The 19697-nt window shown below is 37.3% G+C and overlaps 1 protein-coding gene and 1 pseudogene across 1 annotated transcript; one reads left to right on the top strand and one right to left on the bottom strand.

Annotated features, from left to right (window-relative positions):
- Positions 1-7101: 7101 nt before the first annotated feature.
- LOC101309172 lies at positions 7102-14057 on the bottom strand. The gene is made up of 6 exons (XM_004303069.1): positions 13969-14057; positions 11951-12246; positions 11422-11820; positions 10617-11031; positions 8932-9166; positions 7102-7621 (listed from the first exon to the last, which is right to left on the bottom strand). Exons 2-5 carry the CDS (start codon positions 12183-12185, stop codon positions 8965-8967), a joined length of 1251 nt encoding a protein of 416 aa, XP_004303117.1. The 5' UTR covers positions 12186-12246; positions 13969-14057; the 3' UTR covers positions 7102-7621; positions 8932-8964.
- A 323-nt stretch (positions 14058-14380) lies between these two features.
- LOC101294872 lies at positions 14381-17987 on the top strand (annotated as a pseudogene).
- The last annotated feature ends 1710 nt before the right edge of the window (positions 17988-19697 follow it).

Here is a 19697-nt window from a genome sequence, read left to right on the forward strand (position 1 = left end):
TTGGTGCGGACATCCGCATACGAGAAGGGCTGTATATATATATATATATACATGTATATTGTATGAATGTTGCTGTTTCTTTTTATCCACCAATGTAATAAATCATGACAGTTTAGTGTAGAGCAATACATGGTGCTATCTACGATAGTGGTGGCCGCCAGAAACTTAAAACTTTTATAGTTAAAGGACTCTTAGATACTTACCTTAATAGTTACAAGGCTCACGGACAAAACCAAGACCCTTGCTTTATTCATAAACAGAAAAGAAGTTCTTACCATATTGGATTATCATCTCCAAACCTTCAGCTTCGTTGTCCCATTTCTCATATAAGTTATCAACAAAAAAATAACCCAAACCTATGTCTACTGTGGCCGTTTTTAAAGTTTTGAGTGTAAAAGGTGAGCCTATAATTTGGAACCAATTGTTGGTCTAATTGAAATGCACCTCCTAACATGGGGACTACACATATAACATGATATATGTAATTTTGTTCTGTTAGTATAAACAAGAACTAAAAGCACCAAGAGAGCATGACTATCACATTCGAAAGCAACAACAACAATTGGTTCTACTCTGCAAACTAAACAATTTGTCCTAAAGACAAAACAACAAATTATGTATACATCTACAGCTGAAGGCAAATGAAGTCTGCGTACATAAAAATCTCTAACATAGCTTTCATGTCCATCTGAGAAACCAACAAACAGTATGCAGCATACCAAATTTGCCGATTAACTAAAAAATTAGATATCAACTAAAACCAATGAGAGTGAAACTCTTGAACCCTTCACAATTAACACCATATTTACAATCCTCAAGATTCCAACTTCACAGTTCATAGCAAGTGTAACCTAAAAAAGCATATGAACAAGTAAGGTTGACGATTGCTTACCACACCTGTAACATTGGATCCTCCTACAATCTGGTTTAATCTGCTGAGGGTTTTTGGGCAACGACAGAGAAGAGGACAAGAGGAGGAGATTCGGGCGATGACAATCTTCCATCTCCAGCGATACGAGTCTGGGTCTCCGGCGAAACGAGTTTGGTTTAATCTCCAGAGGGTCTTTTGGAAACGATGGAGAAGAGGAGAAGAATCGGGCACGACCGTCTTCCTCTCAAAGGCGATGCAAGTTTGGGTGCTGATTTGATTTTTTTTTCTCTGTCTGTGAGAAGGATGATGAGCAAAAGTGGAGAAGACGAGAAGGAGACGTCTTGGTTTTGGTAAAGCTAATAATTGAGTGATTAAAAAATACAAAACACAAGTTTTAGTTTAATTAAGCTTGTTTATTTCTCCACCCTAGGTTCTTAGTAAGCCCAGATCCAACGGTTACTAATTTCACTTGGTCAGTTATGGTCCAGGTGAACGGGACTGAGAGGTCTGATATCGTCTCTGAAAAGTAATAGAATGGTCAAGCCACCAAGTATACATATATATGAAACGTGTACTCTTCATTTTATGATTCACGCTCTCCGGTGAAAATTCACATAGTTTTTTTTTTTTCTAGTTAAAATATTTATAAATGGAAATAATATATGATACTATATATTTGTTCAACACAGAATTTAAATTACTACAAAAAATAAAAATAAAAAAAAGAATGGTGGATTGTAAAAACAGCTAAGCTACCTTAGGTTATTTCTGTCAATTTGCTACCCTAAGTTCCTAAAGTTAGCCAATTTAATTACTATCCTAGGTTCCCACAATATTACAATTGCATTTTCTTGGCCTCTGTGACTTTGTGAAGCAAAATGTTTCTATTTCATTAACTGATCATGAGGATGACCAGTTCGTATGGACTCCATCTGCTTCAGGTGTACTTTCTGCTCGTGTGCTTATAATTTTTTACGTCCTAAGTTGGGGAAAATTGCTTTGAAATTTTTTTATTATTCCTCCACGCATGTCTCTGTTCGCTTGGAAAATTTTAAAGGGTCGAGTTCTTTTCGAAGAGTTCCTTCAAAAACGAGGCATTTCCATGGCATCTTGGTGTTCTCTTTGTCATCGTGATGGGGAGTCTCTTGAGCACATATTCCTCTCTTGCTCTTTTGCATTGTCAGTTTGGCAATGCTTAGCAGCAATGTTTCAGTTGGGTGCTCATCATGGTTCTCTATTAGACATGTTGCATGCAGTTTTGGTTCATAGTCATAGCCCTCAATTGCGTGAGTTATGGCTAACTGCTTTTGTTGTTACGTTGTGGTGCATTTGGAAGTTCAGGAACCAAGCTAGGTTTGATGGAGTTCAACCTAATGTCAGTAAGGCTTGTAATCTGATTTTTGGGCAAGTGGTTGCTTCTAATAAAATCAGTTCTGGCTGCATGAATAATGGGGTTTTTGATCTTTCCATTATGAAGAAGGTTGGTGTCCCTTGCAAGCCTAGTAAAGCTCCATGCATTGTGGAAGTCAATTGGCATCCTCTAATATTTGGTTAGGTTAAAGTCAACACTGATGGTGCTTGGCGTAGCTCTTCGGGCCAAGCGGGTTATGGAGGCATATTTCGGGATTTTAGAGGTGGAGTACTTAGTGCTTTTTGCTCCAATTTTAATATGGCGAGTTCGGTGGCAGCAGAGGTTATGGCAGTCATAAAAGGTATTGAGCTAGCATGGGTGCGAGATTGGAAACATGTATGGTTGGAGGTTGATTCTTCCTTAGTTATTACTTTTCTTCGCTCGCCGCATTTAGTGCCTTGGCAGCTAAGGGTTGAGTGGGGGAATTGTTTACATCAGATATCACAGATGCATTTTCGTTCTTCTCATATTTTTCGTGAAGGTAATCAAGCAACAGATGCTCTTGCTAACTGAGGCCTTTCTTCAAATGGTTTGATATAGTGGGATTTGCCTCCGCATTTCATTATATCTCATTGTTGTAGGGACTATATGAGACTCCCTAACTTTTGTTTTCGGTAGGGTATTTTTTTGTTGCATATTGGTTTTTGTTTATCTGTCTGTTAGAGCTTCTTATCATTCTGGTAACTTTTCTTATTAAGGAGTTAGGCTTAATGTCTCCTCCTTAACTTTTGTTATTCTTTTATTTTTCCTTTTAAATAAAACTTAATAGAGGTTTGGGCATCTAGCCCGTTCTCTGTTATAAAAAAAAAGAACTTTATTTCTGCCAATTTGCTACCCATAGGTTCTTACAATTAGCCAATTTGCTACCTTTTGTCATGTCAATTGATCCATTCTTCCGTCTAAACAATGATGCCTTTTGAAAATGTAAGGTGACAAATAGCTAAATTTGAAATGTTGGGGCAAATTGGTTAATATTGCTTCTCAAAAAAAAAGGTTAATATTAAAAGCCTAGAGTAATAATTTTGGCGTAAGGGTAGCAAAATGGCTAAAATGAAACATAAGGTAGCAAATTGGCTAATTTTAGGAATTTAGGGTAGCAAATTGACATAAATAAAAGCTAGGGTTGCAAATTGACACTAAGGTGATTTCAAGGGTAGCAAATTTGCAATTATGCCAAAGACAAATTTAATTTAGTAAAGACAAAATTTGATTTACTAAAAAAGAAAACATGAAGTGTGGATTGTAAAATGAGGAGCGTGGATTTCACTACCTTTAATTTTATTATTTGTTGAAATTTGAATTCAATTTGTTTCTTTCACTAATCATCCATCCAATTTACTTTTTCTTTGACATTGAATTATCTATTATATGAGAAAATTACATAGTAACACATGACTAAATTTAAAAACACAAATAAACCACTTTCATTAATTTTTATATAGTTTAGGACATGAGCCCCAGCCCAAAACTAAGAGCATCAGGTCTTATCCAAATTTTAGCTATCAAATGACCATAATACCCTCCCATTCCCAACTTTCCTCTCACTCTCTTCCCCTCTCTGTTCTTTTTTTTACAGATCTACTGTCATCTCTCTCTCTCTCTCTCTCTCTCTCTCTCTCTCTCTCTCTCTCAGGGCGCCGTCTAGCCGACGCTGCACCGATCGCCAAAGCAATACGGCAACGACGAAGACGGTCAAATACTCGACCATAACGACTGCTGAATTGGACCGATCCCGGTGCTCGACGACGGCCGAATCGAGCCTATCCCGATTCTCGACAACGACGACTGCTGAATCAAAGCGTGATCTCGTTCACTCCGAATCCGATGAGTTCCACCGCCTAATCCAATGGTAGCTCGCTTCTCTCTGCGCATTTCTCCATTTGGTTCCCACAATGCTTCTCTAATTCTGACTACCGATATTGCTTTTGTGCTTGTTTTTCGTGGCGGTGTTTTGATTCGGAAATTGAAGCTTCAATTAGTATAAGGTTGTGTATAACTGGATGGGCTTCTGTTTTGCTATGTGCTTTAGTATCGTAGAAATTCATCTTAGCTTCTTGCACTTGCTGCTCCTCACAGCGTGGACCGCTCATCAATTGTTACTAAAGGGACTCGATTCCTTGGGTGGACTCAACAGTGAGGGAGGCGAGGAGGAAGGTGAGTCGATTCTCAGTTGTGCTGATTTTAGATCAAATGTGACATTTCAAAACCTTAGATATGGACAAGGATGAGTAATGCTAGCAGCAGTAGCCATTTCGTTGTTAGTAGCAGAAAATTTCTAATAGTGACAATAGCAGCTTTATGAAAGTCTCTTATCGCGACAATAGCAGCTTTGTTTGATTTCGGAGAATTGCCTGAAAAAATTGCAATAGCACTTCTTTATCGGGTGCTACTGTGCTACTTGGTAGTAGCACCCAATGTGCTACTGTGCTACTCGTCGATAGTAGTAGTTGATATGTAATGAAGGGCATTCTGGTAAAATTATAGTGACAGATGACATGTGGATATTAGTTTGTCCTAATTTGTTAGTATTTGTCTTTAAGAGTGTAAGATAATGTGTAAAAGATGTATTTGTAAAATGAATTTTGGTTAGTAACTAATATGTAGTTTTCTATTATAAGTAATTTTTAAGAAAAATAATAATAAAACCCATAATTACTTCATCATCTAACGATAATCTTTATGTATTTTCATAGATTAAGAGTATTCGTTAAATTTTATAAATAAAATCAATCATAACATATTTTGATTATCGTCTATTAATTTAAATCATTTTCGTTAAACTTTTTTTGTTTGTTCTAATTGGAGAAATTTTTAGATGCTATAAGAGGACCACGTGGCAGTATAACGTGGTCCTCCATTCTAATGAAATATTGACACGTGAATTTATTACAACTAAAATATAAACTAAGGTTTTCTATTTTTTATGAAAAGACCTTCATGGGTCTTTGTTGAGTTTGGACTAAGGTTTCGGGTTTGGGGTTTGGGGTTAGGGTTTAGGGTTTAGGGGTTAGGGGTTAGGGTTTGGGGTCTAGGGTTTAGAGTTTATAGTTTAGGGTTTAAAAAGCAATAACAAACCCAAAATTGTCTTTGACAAAATAGCTGATGTAATTTTTCCTTAGTAAAATCCAAATGTCAATATTTGATTGGAATGTAGGACCATGTCATATTGTCACGTGGTCCTCCTGTAGCGTTGAAAAATTTCTCGTTTTAATTGTGCCCAGGCTTACGAATATTTCTAGATCTGTCGCTGCATATAATATGACGGCATTCTAGCTAATGAAGAACAATATATAGTATTGGTTGCTGTCTGTACCCAACAACTAGAAAGTCTTGCTGACAGTTTTTATCTTTTTTTATTTTTATTTTTGAAAGACAGTTTTTATCTTCTTAATTGGTTGCTATATTTTGACAAGCAGTAGTGGATAGGCAATGTGATTAGACACAATTGTTCTTCGACATGCTGATGATGATGCTGCATTATGTTATAGTGCATGTCATCATATACAATGACACAACGATCAATATAAGGTTTCACTGCTTGTCACAATTTGCCCTTGAAAAAAGAAGGTGGGTTTTAAGTTGTTTGTGTTCCAGGGTTACCTGGGAGTTAGGGTGGTGCACGTACTGGTGCAGAATGCAGAGAGACCAAAGGCCCTTTACCATTATATTATTATGATCCCCTTTAGAATGGTAAAAGAAAAAACGAAATTCCTTCGGTGGAGTCCCGTAAAAAAGTGAGAAGCAAAAGAATACCATGATCACGGAGTGGCAAGTGCTTAATACACACAGAGCCAACCAATCCACTCAAAGGAGTCAAAGCAGTAGTTGGAGTGGTCTAACAGTACGTTGTTAGCATGCAAATCACCAAGTATTGCCAGCTGAAATTTCACATATATGTTTTCTAAATACCAATGATCTAAAGCATTAGAGAAACCATAGTACACGGTATAGTATGTTAAATGGAATAAATACAACCAGTAGTGGTAGTATTAGTTAACAGAAACAGAGCAACACTAGTGTCCTGTAAGCATGATTCTAGTAGTACTACTGGAGAAGAGAGGTTTTTGTTGCTGCAGACTTTATTAAGTTTCAACTGATTAGCCATATGGATCATCTTGCTTTCTAGCTAGGAGTTCTCAAACTGCTTTTGCTGCATGCGTGCGACTTACCAGGAAGAATATTCAAGTCAACATCAGAAAACGAAGAATATGATGCATAGACTCTCTTCCCTGATCCACAAACGGTCTTCCTTGCATGCTTCGCAGCATGCCATCCAACCTTGCACGGTAGCTTGATGCAGCACCAGAAAACAGTTAACGGGCATGAAATGCACAGCAAGCAAGCACTGCAAAGGAACTCTGTGGCTTTATTACAGCATTTCGATTTACCTCCCCTAGAAGGACTGGACTGCCTCGCCTCCATGTTGCTTGTTCCCACCTACCTGTATGAATATCAAACATGCTGTTTATATGGCTGTGGACATTGATGAGCCATCTTCCTAGGAAAGCTTCTAGCTTTTCCTTTATAAGCTTATCCAACTTACTCCTCGATGTTTACTTCTCTCTTCCTTTTCCTATTCTACCACTTTAGATGTCCTTTTACACTTCTTATCTTCTTGGCCACCAGGAATATGTCCCTGCAATACATTCGTCAAGCTTAGCACCACCTTCTTGGTTAGTTGGTCCTATGTAGGCTTTCGGTTCCGACTTCCAACTTCCAAGTCTTATATATCTCGCTTTCCTCCATCTGCCATCCCCACCCTTATCCTCTTCAAAGTTAATACTTTTACCCTAGACATATATTCTAATGCCACAAAACCATTATACCTCTTTACATATCTCAACATAAACAGCGTTTTAAGAATATGCTTTAGGTTTTAAGGAGGCAAACCATTAGAATCTTTTAAGACTATTCACATTACAGAATCAGATTCTAAAATAGAGCATATATTAAAAGCACAAGGACATGGTAGCATATGGATGTAATTGCACATGCCATCAAAGTCAGTTTGGTTCAAACTAAGCTTTGTGCAAACAACAGCCTGAAACCAACAAAATACTAGGATAAACAAATGTTTAGATGGTAGTTTGAGTTGCTAGTCATTAGTAAATTACAACGCTAGTCCAACTGAAATATTAAGATCTTATGAGCCTTCTTCAATATCATGATCACTAGCAACATATCCTCCTTGCTACCAAGGCACTTCCTTGTTGGTTCTGCGTATCTAATGAAATGGTTGACATCGAGGTCCATTAAGTTCCTCCACAAAGAGATTACAGAACTGTCATCTTCCATACAGTCATGAGCAGAACCACACCAGGATTCAGGCTTCACATCAACTAGTGATCAATGAGTGAAAACCCTAATCAGTTTCAGAATTAACCAGAACTTTGCACCAATGCTGCAATACTAATATTGATATGAAAGTATGAAACAACTTGTAGTTAAACTTGAAATTTAGAATTTTGCTCGGTTCAATAGGACAAATAAGTAGACTACTCATTTTCTTCTTCATAGGAAGGAATACAATGCACTATTATCTAGCTATTGAAACAAACAATAGAACCGAAGAAAATTTTAGTAAATTATGAAATTCCAGATCATAATACATCACTCTCATCTTTTGTCAAACTTTTGAATAGAAGAAACGTTTACTGAACCAAAATTATAATACAAGAAAGTGACAGGAGTCCTAGCACTTACAACTATAGAAATCAGGAAAAATATCAAAATAACCTAAACTAGAGACACATCACTATTATCTTGATAAAGTCACCTCCATCAATGACATGATCATAACCTTGAATCTTTACATCATATCTTCAACACCAGCTTAATAATCATTTGTCTCTATTCAATGCTTTTCACTGCATATATATTACACAGATATATATAATTCTAGGAATTTCATCTCACATTTTCTATGTGAAATTTTGGTTTCTACACAAGTCATTACATAACTGGTCTCTAGATCTTAATTTGAAATAGCTATGCAGGGGCATTAGATGATGGTTGTTCTCTGTTCTTGAGTTCAGGGTAAAGCAAAAGGTTTCTCCCCATCTAGTTTAGAAGATTATGAAGAGTGGGAGAAGACACAATGTGGGATTCTACATTGTCAAACAGGGCGCATCACATCCACCAAACATCGAGCAAAGCAAATGAATATATATTTGGCAATGCATGTAGCAGACGCAACCAATACAGAATGGATGCAATGAATTACAAGTTAAGAGAAAGAAGTGTCAACTTTGGTTTTAGAGAGCTAAAGATGGTTCTAAGTAAGTACAATTTTCTTAACAGTTTCTGCCACAAAAATTGAAAAAGCTAGTACACACTATACCATTAATAAAGCAACCAACCACTGAAACATAGAATATTTTTCAAGCAAACTTTAGAATTCTGAAATTAAACCAATACATTTGGAAGATCTCCATGAACAAAAATGATATTGAGAAAGGTGATATTTGGAGCATTCTACTCCAAGTTCCACAAGAACAAGAACAAGAACACTCTTCATTCTTGACAAGTTTCAGGACCCTTTCACAAAACAAGTTTCAGGACAAAGGCTGAATAAAACTAGCAGAATCTACGAATGCCTGAACGCTGACTTGCAAAACAATTTTGTAGGATCAAGGTCAAATTCTCAAACCTGGAAATTTATTCTCAACTACCAAACAAGACCTCAAGCAGTCACTGTGGTATGTCCTTGCAACCTCATTGTCTTGTTACGCAGTCTCTCCATGAATGCAGGATTCGCTCTTAATCTTTCCTTGACATACGAAATTCGAGCATCTTCGGCCAGCTTGTTAGCTTTCTCAGCTTCCTCAATGAGGGAAAGAAGAGTCCTAAGGCAATCTTTTCTGTTTTCCTCTCGGTGTTCGAACCTTCACCAGAGAAATAGAGAGAAATTATTTTCATTTACCTAAATCAAAGTTCATAAGAACAAAAAAAAACAAAAAACAAAAAAACAATTGCAAGAAATCTACTAGATGTTAAAATGGAAGAACGCATGAGCAGTACCACCATCTATAAATCCACTTGCATATGCTTTTTTCCCATACGGAAGTGATTAATTATTTCCCTCACAGTATATCATCCAAGGGTTTACAATCTCAAAATTGGTAGGGGTCTCAAGCACTCTCCAGAAGAAGTAATACTTTTAAGACTAAGCAAGAAAAGAAAAAAAGGATTTTGACATAAATTCTGCATGTACTATACAAAAGTAATAGTACCACTCATGATTAAAAAAAAATCTTACTTAAGCAGGAGATGGGCAGTGGCGGACGCAGGAATTTATATCTATGGGGGCAAAAATTGGGAAGCAAGGGAATACAAAAATTGAAGCAGTGATATAGAGATGTTACATACATCATATAAAGCTGATACGTGCATCAAATAGAGTTGGTTAAGCTGTTGTATATATACAATATGCAAATAGCAAAGGATCTTAATTAAAGCTGATGTGTAAGCGAAAGCGAAGGTGATTTGATCAAGCCTCGTGAGGTGAATGCATCAAGGCGGTGAGGCGACCATTTTTCCAACAAACATTAAGTAAATTCATAACATTATAAATAATATGAATATACTTCAAAATATAAATAATTGTCATTACAAGCATAAAAGTCAATCATCATTTCTTCATTAGCTCTTCATATAGTTCTAATGTTGACCATTAAAGATTAAAGAGTTAAAAACATAGACTCATACAGATAATTTGTTGAATTGAGTATATATGGATCATTACATATATTGCAAAAGAAAAGGCAAGCACCTTATAAAAATGCAAAACAATAGTTTTTTTATTGCTAGTGAATTGAAGTAACTATAATTGAATATCAACAATACCATTCATGAATTTGTATCATGGATGCTCTGAACATGATGCGTGGCATCATGTAAGAAGCATGGAGATGATTAATAAACATAGACGTAGTGTTGTCAAGCCTCAGCCCTCAACACGTCAAAACAAAGCGTTTTACTGAGTTCCAAAACAAGGAAAACATGTCGTTTCATGCGACGAAAAGAAGAAAAAAGTCATCCGGCCTCTTCCTCGCAGAAGTCGGACTGATGCAACGTCTCCGCCTTTAACCCGCTGCGGCAGCTCAGAAAACCCAGAAACCAACTGGGGGCAGATGCCCCCTGTTGCCCCTAGGTGCGTCCGCCTCTGGGGTTGGGTGAATGATAGAGGGAGGCAAAATTCAATGGTAAAAACTACATTTCTACAATTTAAAAGAGAAAGCACACCCTGATATAGTTTTTGATATAAATGGACTTTCATCATGACCATGTTGACACCCATAATAAAAGGAAGACTGCATGAAGTTACTTGTTTACCTCTCACTAGTAATAGTGAGCTCATCTTTCCCCGGATTATATCGCTTTCCAACCAATTCTCTGAGCCGATGGAATTGATGCTTTGAAAGCCCAAGTTCTTTCACCGTAACAGACAGCTTCACTTTTCTATTCTTCGGGTGCCAAGCATCACCACCAGGAGCAAAGACCACTCGTGTCTGCCACCTAAGGATAGGCCCTTCACCTGGTGGGTCATCTATGTCTCTTTTCATGTTTGGTACAGCTATCTCATCAAATTGTGAGGGGTCCTGAGCTTCCACCTTCTTCGTATATTCCAAGACAATCTCGTCCTCAAACTCCTTAAACAATTTGTATGCATCTTCAGGTTCAAGCTCACCTCTTTCACACCTATCCCCTAGGTCATTGAACTTCTCTTCTACCTTCTTCTTAATGTCATCTGGAAAAGAAAAATCGCATAGCAAACAAATTCAGAAAATGCCAGTTTGAACCAAAGGCATGCGACCTTCACAACAAAGAAATACTTCGGTACTGGATCTGTTTATGTCAGAATCCAAATGAAAACTTGAATTCTAAAGATTAAACAATGTGATAATATTGCCTTTACGTATGGTCTAGCCATCTAGTCACACTACCAATAATCATCAAATGGAACAAAACCGATTTGTTATAGCACCAAAAATACAGAAAGATTAATACAGAAGCATCATGCATTTTATAGCACTCACAAACATCCACATAATTATACGTCACTTTTTGTTCATCAAGATTGAGGATGCAGAAAATAGAGCATCCTATGAAATCGAGTAGTGCACATAATAGGGCATACCTGGCAAGAGCTTGTCCCAGCTAAGCATATCCTCAAGAATGTCCTCACACTCTTTCATATCCTTCATTAAACCATGTTTAATTGCCTCCTGAACCATGCCATCCCACTTTTTGTCATCCATATTGAAGAACTCATCTTTCACCATCTTATTCACCACTACATCCTTGGCATCATACAAGTCATCAATCTCCTCATCAGTGTCATGGAATTCTTCAAAATCGGATTCAAACTCTTGGTCCTTAACATTGTCCAGTGGCTGCATTTGCAGATCATCCACCAATTCATCATCAGTGTCGTCATGCTTCCCAGCCAATTTCCTTTGCAGAATTGCTTCGAGGATCGATGGGAGCGCCTCCTCCTTACCATCCTTCAAGTACTCCTCCATCCTTGTTTTCATTTCTATGGACCCAACAAACAAAAACATAGAGAGAAATGCAAACAAATTAAAATAACTGAAAACTAATACAAACAATTTGCCACATGATCAGAAAAGTTCAGCTAAAAAACTGAGAAGAAATAGTATGGTAACCTTTGTTATTGATGTCCTGGAGTTGCACGGAGGAATCCTTCTTCAAGATTTGGCTGAGGGTCGACTCAGGAGAGGGATTAGGTTTTTCTGGGGAGGAGTCATTGGGGGACGATGATTCGTTCTCATCGGAGGAGAAGAGTCTAGTAGTAGAGGTGGCCAGTGAAGGGCTAGGATTAGATGTGGCGAGGCGGTTGCGAGCGTATAGAGAGAGATTTCTCAGCAGAGTCCGCCTCATGGCTCTTCTCTCTACTTGTCTCCACTACTCTGTAGTGCAGGGTATATGAAGAATTGAAATCCTGGAACATGAAAATGGAGGGAAAAAATCAAAGATAATTATTATTAGTACAAACAATAATTTTAGGGTGTTTCTGTTTGGGCCTTTTAGGGTGTTTTTCATGGAGAAAGAGATAACTAATCAATCATATATTGCTGATCATATTACAGACAATTAGACTTGGACCTTGTGGTAGAGTCTGTAGAGTGGGCTAGTTAACACAAACCAAAACCCCAAGTAGCAAGAAAACAGGGGCACAAGTGAAACTGACATACAAATGTTGTCGCTACCCAAAAGAACCAGATTATTAATTCTTAATGAAACAGGCACAACCACACACAATGCTCACAATCCCAGTTACTTGGTAAACTTTGAAACAGTTAAAAGATTGTAGAGGAGTCCTATATATAACCCAAAAACAGCTATTAATGTTTTAGTCTGTTGTTGTGTCTGTGCTAGACGTAGAAACAAAAGAAATAAGCGTTTATAGTTTTGCTCATTTCTGCTGCCATCGGAACGAACTCGAAAGCAAAATAGACAAGTTTAATTTAGTTCGAGGATAATTATTTGACTAGACAGAAATCCCGCGCGTTGCTGCGGGTTTGTTGTTTCCTTCTCTCAAACTTGCTCGTGAGCTAGAAACTTTAACTGAAAATAATATCATTTTCTGTGTGTCATAAAAACTGGTGTTTTAACTGAAGAAGAATAGAACTACTACTGATACTCTTTTTGCAAGTAAGGATGACTTATATTGTTATATTACGAAAGAATATTTTGATATCTACAAAGTGAAGTAAAATTTATGGAGCACACAGGAGGTACATCAATTCTCTGCCACCCCAGAAAGACTAAGCTTTAAAGCACAATAATATGAGTCTTTCCACTTGCAGCAACATTATTAGCCATGTTCTTAGCAGCTACAACGATCATTCTTTGCTTGGAGTTACCATTTCAAAGAGTTAATGCATAAACTAATACATAAACTAACAGCATGCTGTATATAGTAAAACTTGCAACACATGCACAGTGCATAGCAGTAGAAATAATTGTACCTGCACCACATGCACAATGCATAGCAGTACAAATGTTCTCTTAACAAATAATAAAAGTTCAAAATATAAATCACAAGGATTCTTGGTACAACTCTGAACATTCCCTACTGTGATTTACATGCATGTTAGCCTTGGATCAATAACTGTTTGATCATACTTCATGCTTTGTAAACAACAAAAGTGTTCCCAAGGAAAAAAAACAATATTTTGATTAATCAATTACATATATAATAATACAATTTCTAAACAGACAATCTGAAATAACAAACTGCAATCAGCATCTATAAAACAGAAAAACAATATTACCAAGGTCTTTGTTACCAATATACCAAAGCCGTCGAGTCAAAAAAATATATATCAATGCCGCATAATTTATACTACATAAAGAGACAGCGGAACGATAAGCGAGAGTGTTTATTAACTGAGAGCAACAAATCAATGACAGCTAAAAGTGCTTTTTAATCTGGATGGTCTTATTTCTTTGGGAACCTATAATCTCCAAATAAACTCAGATTATCAATATGAGATGCAAATGAGAGATTCAATATCATATGAGTTGAAGCATTGAATCAAATCTTGCATATCAACAATACCCATGAATCAAAAGACAGACATGCGTTAAATTCAGACCCTAAACTAAGAAATTAGACTATTCGTGGATGAAAAATTGAAACCCATAAAGAGAGAAATACCTTCAAAGTCGGCCGGGTGCAAAGATGAGAGGATATGTTTGATGTTTGAGTTTGGGACGAAGAAGCTCGCACTCTCTCTCTCTCACACACTTGAAAGAGATTCAGGGTTTTGCAGGGTTTAATATAGTAAGGGTATTATTGGACATTTGTCTAGAAATTATAGAATTTTACAAAAAAAAAAACCAAAGAGTAATATAATGAAAGTTTTATTTGATAAAAAAACAAAAAAAAGAGCAACTACCTCTCGCAGCCTTGTCGATCGGAAAATGGAAGCAAAGCAGAAATGACTGCACTACTCGAGTAACCATTTCGAACCAAAAGCTCTGATCCACAGTCCCACTTCTTAAACCCAAAACCTTGAGACGCAAACCCTGGAACCCAAATTCTCTAGTAAGAGTTAATAGTAAGAGCTATGATCCTACCAGCAGTGAAGTTAGGAACCCTTGCCCTGAAAACCTTGTGCAAACCCATTGCCAGTCGCCTCAAGAAGGAGGCTGGCTTGCACCCCAGGTTCAGGCACTTCATCATCAACATTGCCCAGGTTCACTTTCTTTCTTTTCTTTCTCTTTTACCCAACTCTCTGATTTTGTATTCATCTTTTAATTTCTTTCAGCTTTTATTTTATGGGTTTGCTTTTCTTTTTGTGGCTTCATTGCTTGAATTGGGTGTTTCACATTTTTTTTGCTAGTTTAAGTGATTGCCACATGAATATGATGCGAGTTTGACAGCATAAAATACTGAAACAGGTGATTTTGGTTATGAATTATGGTGCTTGATAGTGTAGTAGCATTGTCGATTTCATGAGTATTATACTATACACCACCTGCCTTTGTGTTCATAGTAATTTAGTAATCATACCGGGATTTTATTTCGATGACATCAGACAGCAATTAGATCCTATATGGGTAAAAGAACTTGTTAAGATTATGCTACATTTCATCATCGCAATTGGGTTCACTGACTTAATTTTTCCCTTGTAAAATGGTAATAATGTCATATTCAGTTCATGTCCATATATCCATGGAAGTTACCTTATTTCAGGTTCTTTCCATGGATGGTTTACTCTATCTCCATGAATGTCTACATATGAATTATCCTAGTAGTTTCTTGATGTTAAAAATGTTCTCATCGTCATTGCCATCTTTGGTAACCTCCCTTAAGTTCGATGTCATTTTACTTTTGATGCAAACATATCATACCTTGCTTTTATGAACATAAATTTTGGTTTTGAAGATTTGTACATATCATACCATGGTTATCCAATGTGGTCTAGGGTTTGAATCCCCTTGCGCTTGTTGCTATAGGTTCATGTCTCCTAAAAAATGTGGAGTTTGGGGATTCATGGATATAAGACAAGAAAAGAATTAATTAGGTTATGATTCTTACACCACTGTCGTCAACCATAATCACCCCACAAACAACGAACTCAAAATGTAGATTCCTTATGATACATCTGAAATTTATTTAATTTGAAGGAAATAAATAGTGTTCTGTTTTTTGATTTGGTCAGTAATGGGTCGCTTTTTAAGTTTGCCTTAATGTCTCTTTAGTTCAATGCTTATATTTCGTTTTGTCATTTGGACATTGAATCAGGCGAATCATCGATTTACAACAAATGTGCAAAGACGGATATATGGTCATTCAACTGATGTTGCAATTCGTCCACTTAATGAGGAGAAAGCCGTCCAAACTGCTGCAGAACTTCTTGGGGAGCTGTTTGTGTTCACAGTACTATGAACCCCCAGTTTCATTCCTGGTCTAAGAATTTTCTATGGATGTAAGTGTCGTATAAGATTACAAAGTGACTGAGCAAATTCTGTTGTGATTCTTTAGGTAAGATAACTATTGTTAAAAGCATACCTTGGCACATAACTTAATATTAGATATTGTTAAAAGTTGGCATTTCTGCTTCCTCAAATATACACCTATTCCTTCTAACAAAATACACCACCGCAGAGACAAAACTTGCTTAGAGCATCCTCTTACTCTTCCTCGCATAACACTGAAGAATAATTTTGATAGTGTGAGGATCACAACACCCCACATATGGTGAAAAGAGTGAGAGAACCCCTCAGCCAAGTGACCGGACAGTATGATTGTAGCACATCCCCTTTAGTCGTCATGTTGTCTGAGGTACCAATTCTACCCAGACCTGCTATTGCAACAACATAGATCACAAAAGGAGGTTCTCAGATTAACCAAGTTTCTTTAAACATGGTCCTCTGTTAATTCCTATTAAGCAGCTAATTTATCGTGAGGCTCGAGTGAGTGTTATAGCATGGTCACTATTGTGTAAGATAGCATATACAGTCAGTTGTGCTACGCTCTTGCCACTCTTTTATACATTACATCTCTGTACTGCATGGTATTGTTACAATTTTATCCCATTTGTTTGACCCCTCTATACAAAATGTCATGGTGCTTTAAGCATCGGTTACATTTGAAGAGTCAGACATCTCGTTGGTTACATTTTGAGATGCTACTGCATGAGGCAAGTCTATGCAGAAGAGTTTGTAGCAAGCGGGATAAATATAGCTCATTACAATTTTAAATAAATGAGCAACCTCAGAACCTTTGTGCACTCTAGTCCCACATGATGCAGAAGATCTTATCACAAGAACATATAGACATTTTATATTTTGTATGGTTATAAGGTAAGTTCAAGAGAAGAAAATAGACCAATCTTGCAAGGATAATAGTATTCATGATCCCTGAATTGTGTTGGAATTAATATTTTGTCATTTATTCGACCATTATGTTTATTGCTTGTAAATTTATAAATTAATTTTTTTATCAGCTTCTGCAGTCTACTATCATGGGATATTTCCTTGTGCAAAGCAGGGTTTAGGAGAATGGTCTTACTTGCATCTTCTAGTTATAAGTCACAAATACTATTGCATCTATATAGGTTGCAGGAACTGCACTTATTTTTGAAGTCCAAAGAAATTCAAGATCAGAAGCAAGGAAGGAAGAGCTGCGCAAAATTTAATTACAGGTATGCACTGTTACCATTCTAGGGAAGGGCAAAGCCATTGTTGGATACTACTGCTCTCTGATTTCTGTATAATAAGCTCTCTCCCCTGTAAGCTCAATTATGAAAATATATAGCAGACACATATTACAAAAAGTTAACCTGCTTGTTGATGCATGACTATGTCGTGCCTGTATATTGAAGACACGCCATGTATCTTTAAATTACAAAAGGTTGTAATATTGAAATCCTTGTTTTTAATATTTAATTTTTCTGTCCTCGAAAGTAACCGCATCATGCAAAATAGTAATTGTTGGTCTTTCTATTGATTGATAGAAAGAAAGAGAAGGGTCTAGGTGCATCCCTCCAAAGAATCTACGTTCTTAGGATTAGTGTAAAGATTATATTTGATGCCTCAGTCTTAAGATTGTGAAACCCTCTTGTTTTGTCAGCCAAAAACAATAAAAAGAATCATCTGTAATTCAGAAAGTTTCTCAACTTAAAACTCAGTGAGTATAAGAAATATACCCATCCTCTTCCAACATAAAAAGTTGAGTGTAACTAGCACCCAATTTTTTAAAAGGCACACCCTCAAGAAGGTTTGACTAATAGTTAATGGTTAACGTATGAACTGATAAAATTATTGGTGGGCCTCTGAATATCTTCGCCTTTGCTTAGAACTACCATGTGTTTCCTAAATTGTTATCCAGTTGAAACAAACCCAGTTGAGTCGTCACTGTCAAGTTGTAATAAGATGCGAACTGCCCTAATATTCATGGAGATACACACTGTACTAGTTTGAAGATAGTAACAGTGGCTTGTACTTTTGTATATTCCCCTTACAGTTACCTTAGACATCTTTTGTTTATTGTACTAGGCGATGAAACAAAGAGATGAAGAGCTAGAAAGAGAAGTTCAGCTGCTTAAGAAGAAGCTTGAAGAGCTGGAACAGCTCGCAAAAGGTAGAGGGATTGGTGGCCTTTTCAGTTTCAGGCATGCTCAAGCTACTGATAATGGAAAGGGAAATCCCAGCTTGACCCCAGAATAATTCATGTAGAGCACATAGCTTCAGTGTAAGTACAACCTCTGTTCATCGTACTTGGCTATTTTCTTCAGTCTTGACTGACAGAGATTTTATCACCATTCACTACTTTCTTTGGATTCATATTGGAAAACTATAAGGGCTGTTTGTTAGGCAAGACTATTATGCCCAGCTTAATTTCATAAACAGTCCAAGACTCCTCTAACCTGGGTTATGCTTTAGTAAAACCTGACCCATGTTTGGTGCTGCTTAAGACTAAACAGCAGAATAGTCATGATAGTCAATTCCCATGTTTGATGGCGTACTGGACTAACTTAATTTTAAGTACCACAATATTTTTATTTTATTTTAGCAAACTATATATAATCCACTAATAGGAGATTTCACACTTTTTTTTTTATCAAATATAATCTTTCATTGATAACAATCATAACATAATGGTTAATACAACCTTCAGGGTTAAGTCAGTACTCAGTATTGACAGATTTGTTCCGTCCCTTTATTTTCTTTTGCAGAAACTTGGCAAGATCCAGAAACGCTAGTATTTAGTGACATAAGGGCAATCATATAGCCTGGTGCCTGATGTTAACAAAGCAGCTGACATATTTGATTCTAACCCTTCGGACTTGCAACTTGCAAATATCATGATTTGTTATCCTGTTGATTCCCCTGAGACTATTAAGTAGTTATGATGAACATCTTTCAGTTTCTTCTCAGATTCAAAAGTAGATTGACAATCTGATCAATTGGTGACTGCAATGCTGTCTAAATATGGTATGATCCTCTTGGACTTGGAGTCTTGGGTTCAGTGGAGGCCGAAATTAAGTTTTGGGGACACTGCCATACAAGTACATATACACACAAGACTACAATGTCTGAAATATAAACTCTGTATTAATAGTTCTGTTAGTCTCAAGTTGTGTTTTTTTTTTTTTTTTTAAATATAAAAATAAGCAACTCACGTACACTACAACAACTATGGTGAGCTGAACTCAAAACCTCCCAGTTACAAATGAGAAACTCATGCTGCATCTGACAACCCCCTCATCCACCGTGCAACCTTGTCATGCAAAATATGATGGCGCGGGTGATCTCATGAGCACGGTAGATACACTAAATCAGAATTGAATCCAAACTCGAGGCGCTCATTCACCTCCACACTCACCTCCAAGTAGGGGTGGGCATAAAAAACCTAAATCCTGGTCCCGTCCCGAAATTTGACGGGATGGGACGGGATCTATGTCTAAAAGCACTAGGCCCGTCCCGTCTCGTAGAAAAACAACCGGACGGGACGCGGGACTGAAAAGTTGAGGCCTGTCAGGCTCGTCCCGTCCCGTGTAAAATATAGAGTAATCTCAGCCATTGAATTTTTTAGATGTTTTGATCTCAACCTTTCATTTTTAACCCTAATACCAACTATCTTTCACTCTCTCAGTCTCTCACCTCTTTCACTCTCTTCAGTCTCTTGCAGTCGCACGGAACCCAAGTACCCAACTCTCACCTCTTTCACTCTCTTCAGTCTCTTCCCCCTCACTCTCTCAGTCTCTCTTTCGAACTCCTCCACCGCCCGCTTCCTCCTCCTGCGCTTCCTCCGCCTCGGCATCTCACCACCCGATTCCTCCTCCACTTCCTCCTCACGAACTACAACCGGCTACGAGGCAACCCCAATCTTCCAAACGAAGCAGCAGCAATAAGCACCGCGCCTCCTCCTCCGCT

This window comes from Fragaria vesca, linkage group LG6 (genome assembly GCF_000184155.1).
Source record: "Fragaria vesca subsp. vesca linkage group LG6, FraVesHawaii_1.0, whole genome shotgun sequence".
NCBI lineage: Eukaryota > Viridiplantae > Streptophyta > Magnoliopsida > Rosales > Rosaceae > Fragaria > Fragaria vesca.

What these genes read in the sequence shown, in the direction of transcription:
- LOC101309172 (XM_004303069.1), bottom strand. Translation starts at nt 12,185, where the DNA reads ATGAGGCGGACTCTGCTGAGAAATCTCTCTCTATACGCTCGCAACCGC. An exon ending in CTGGGACAAGCTCTTGCCAG is followed by an intron (nt 11,032 to 11,421) that starts GTATGCCCTATT and finishes TTTCTTTTCCAG; the next exon opens with ATGACATTAAGAAGAAGGTA. An exon ending in CTCACTATTACTAGTGAGAG is followed by an intron (nt 9,167 to 10,616) that starts GTAAACAAGTAA and finishes TCTCTGGTGAAG; the next exon opens with GTTCGAACACCGAGAGGAAA.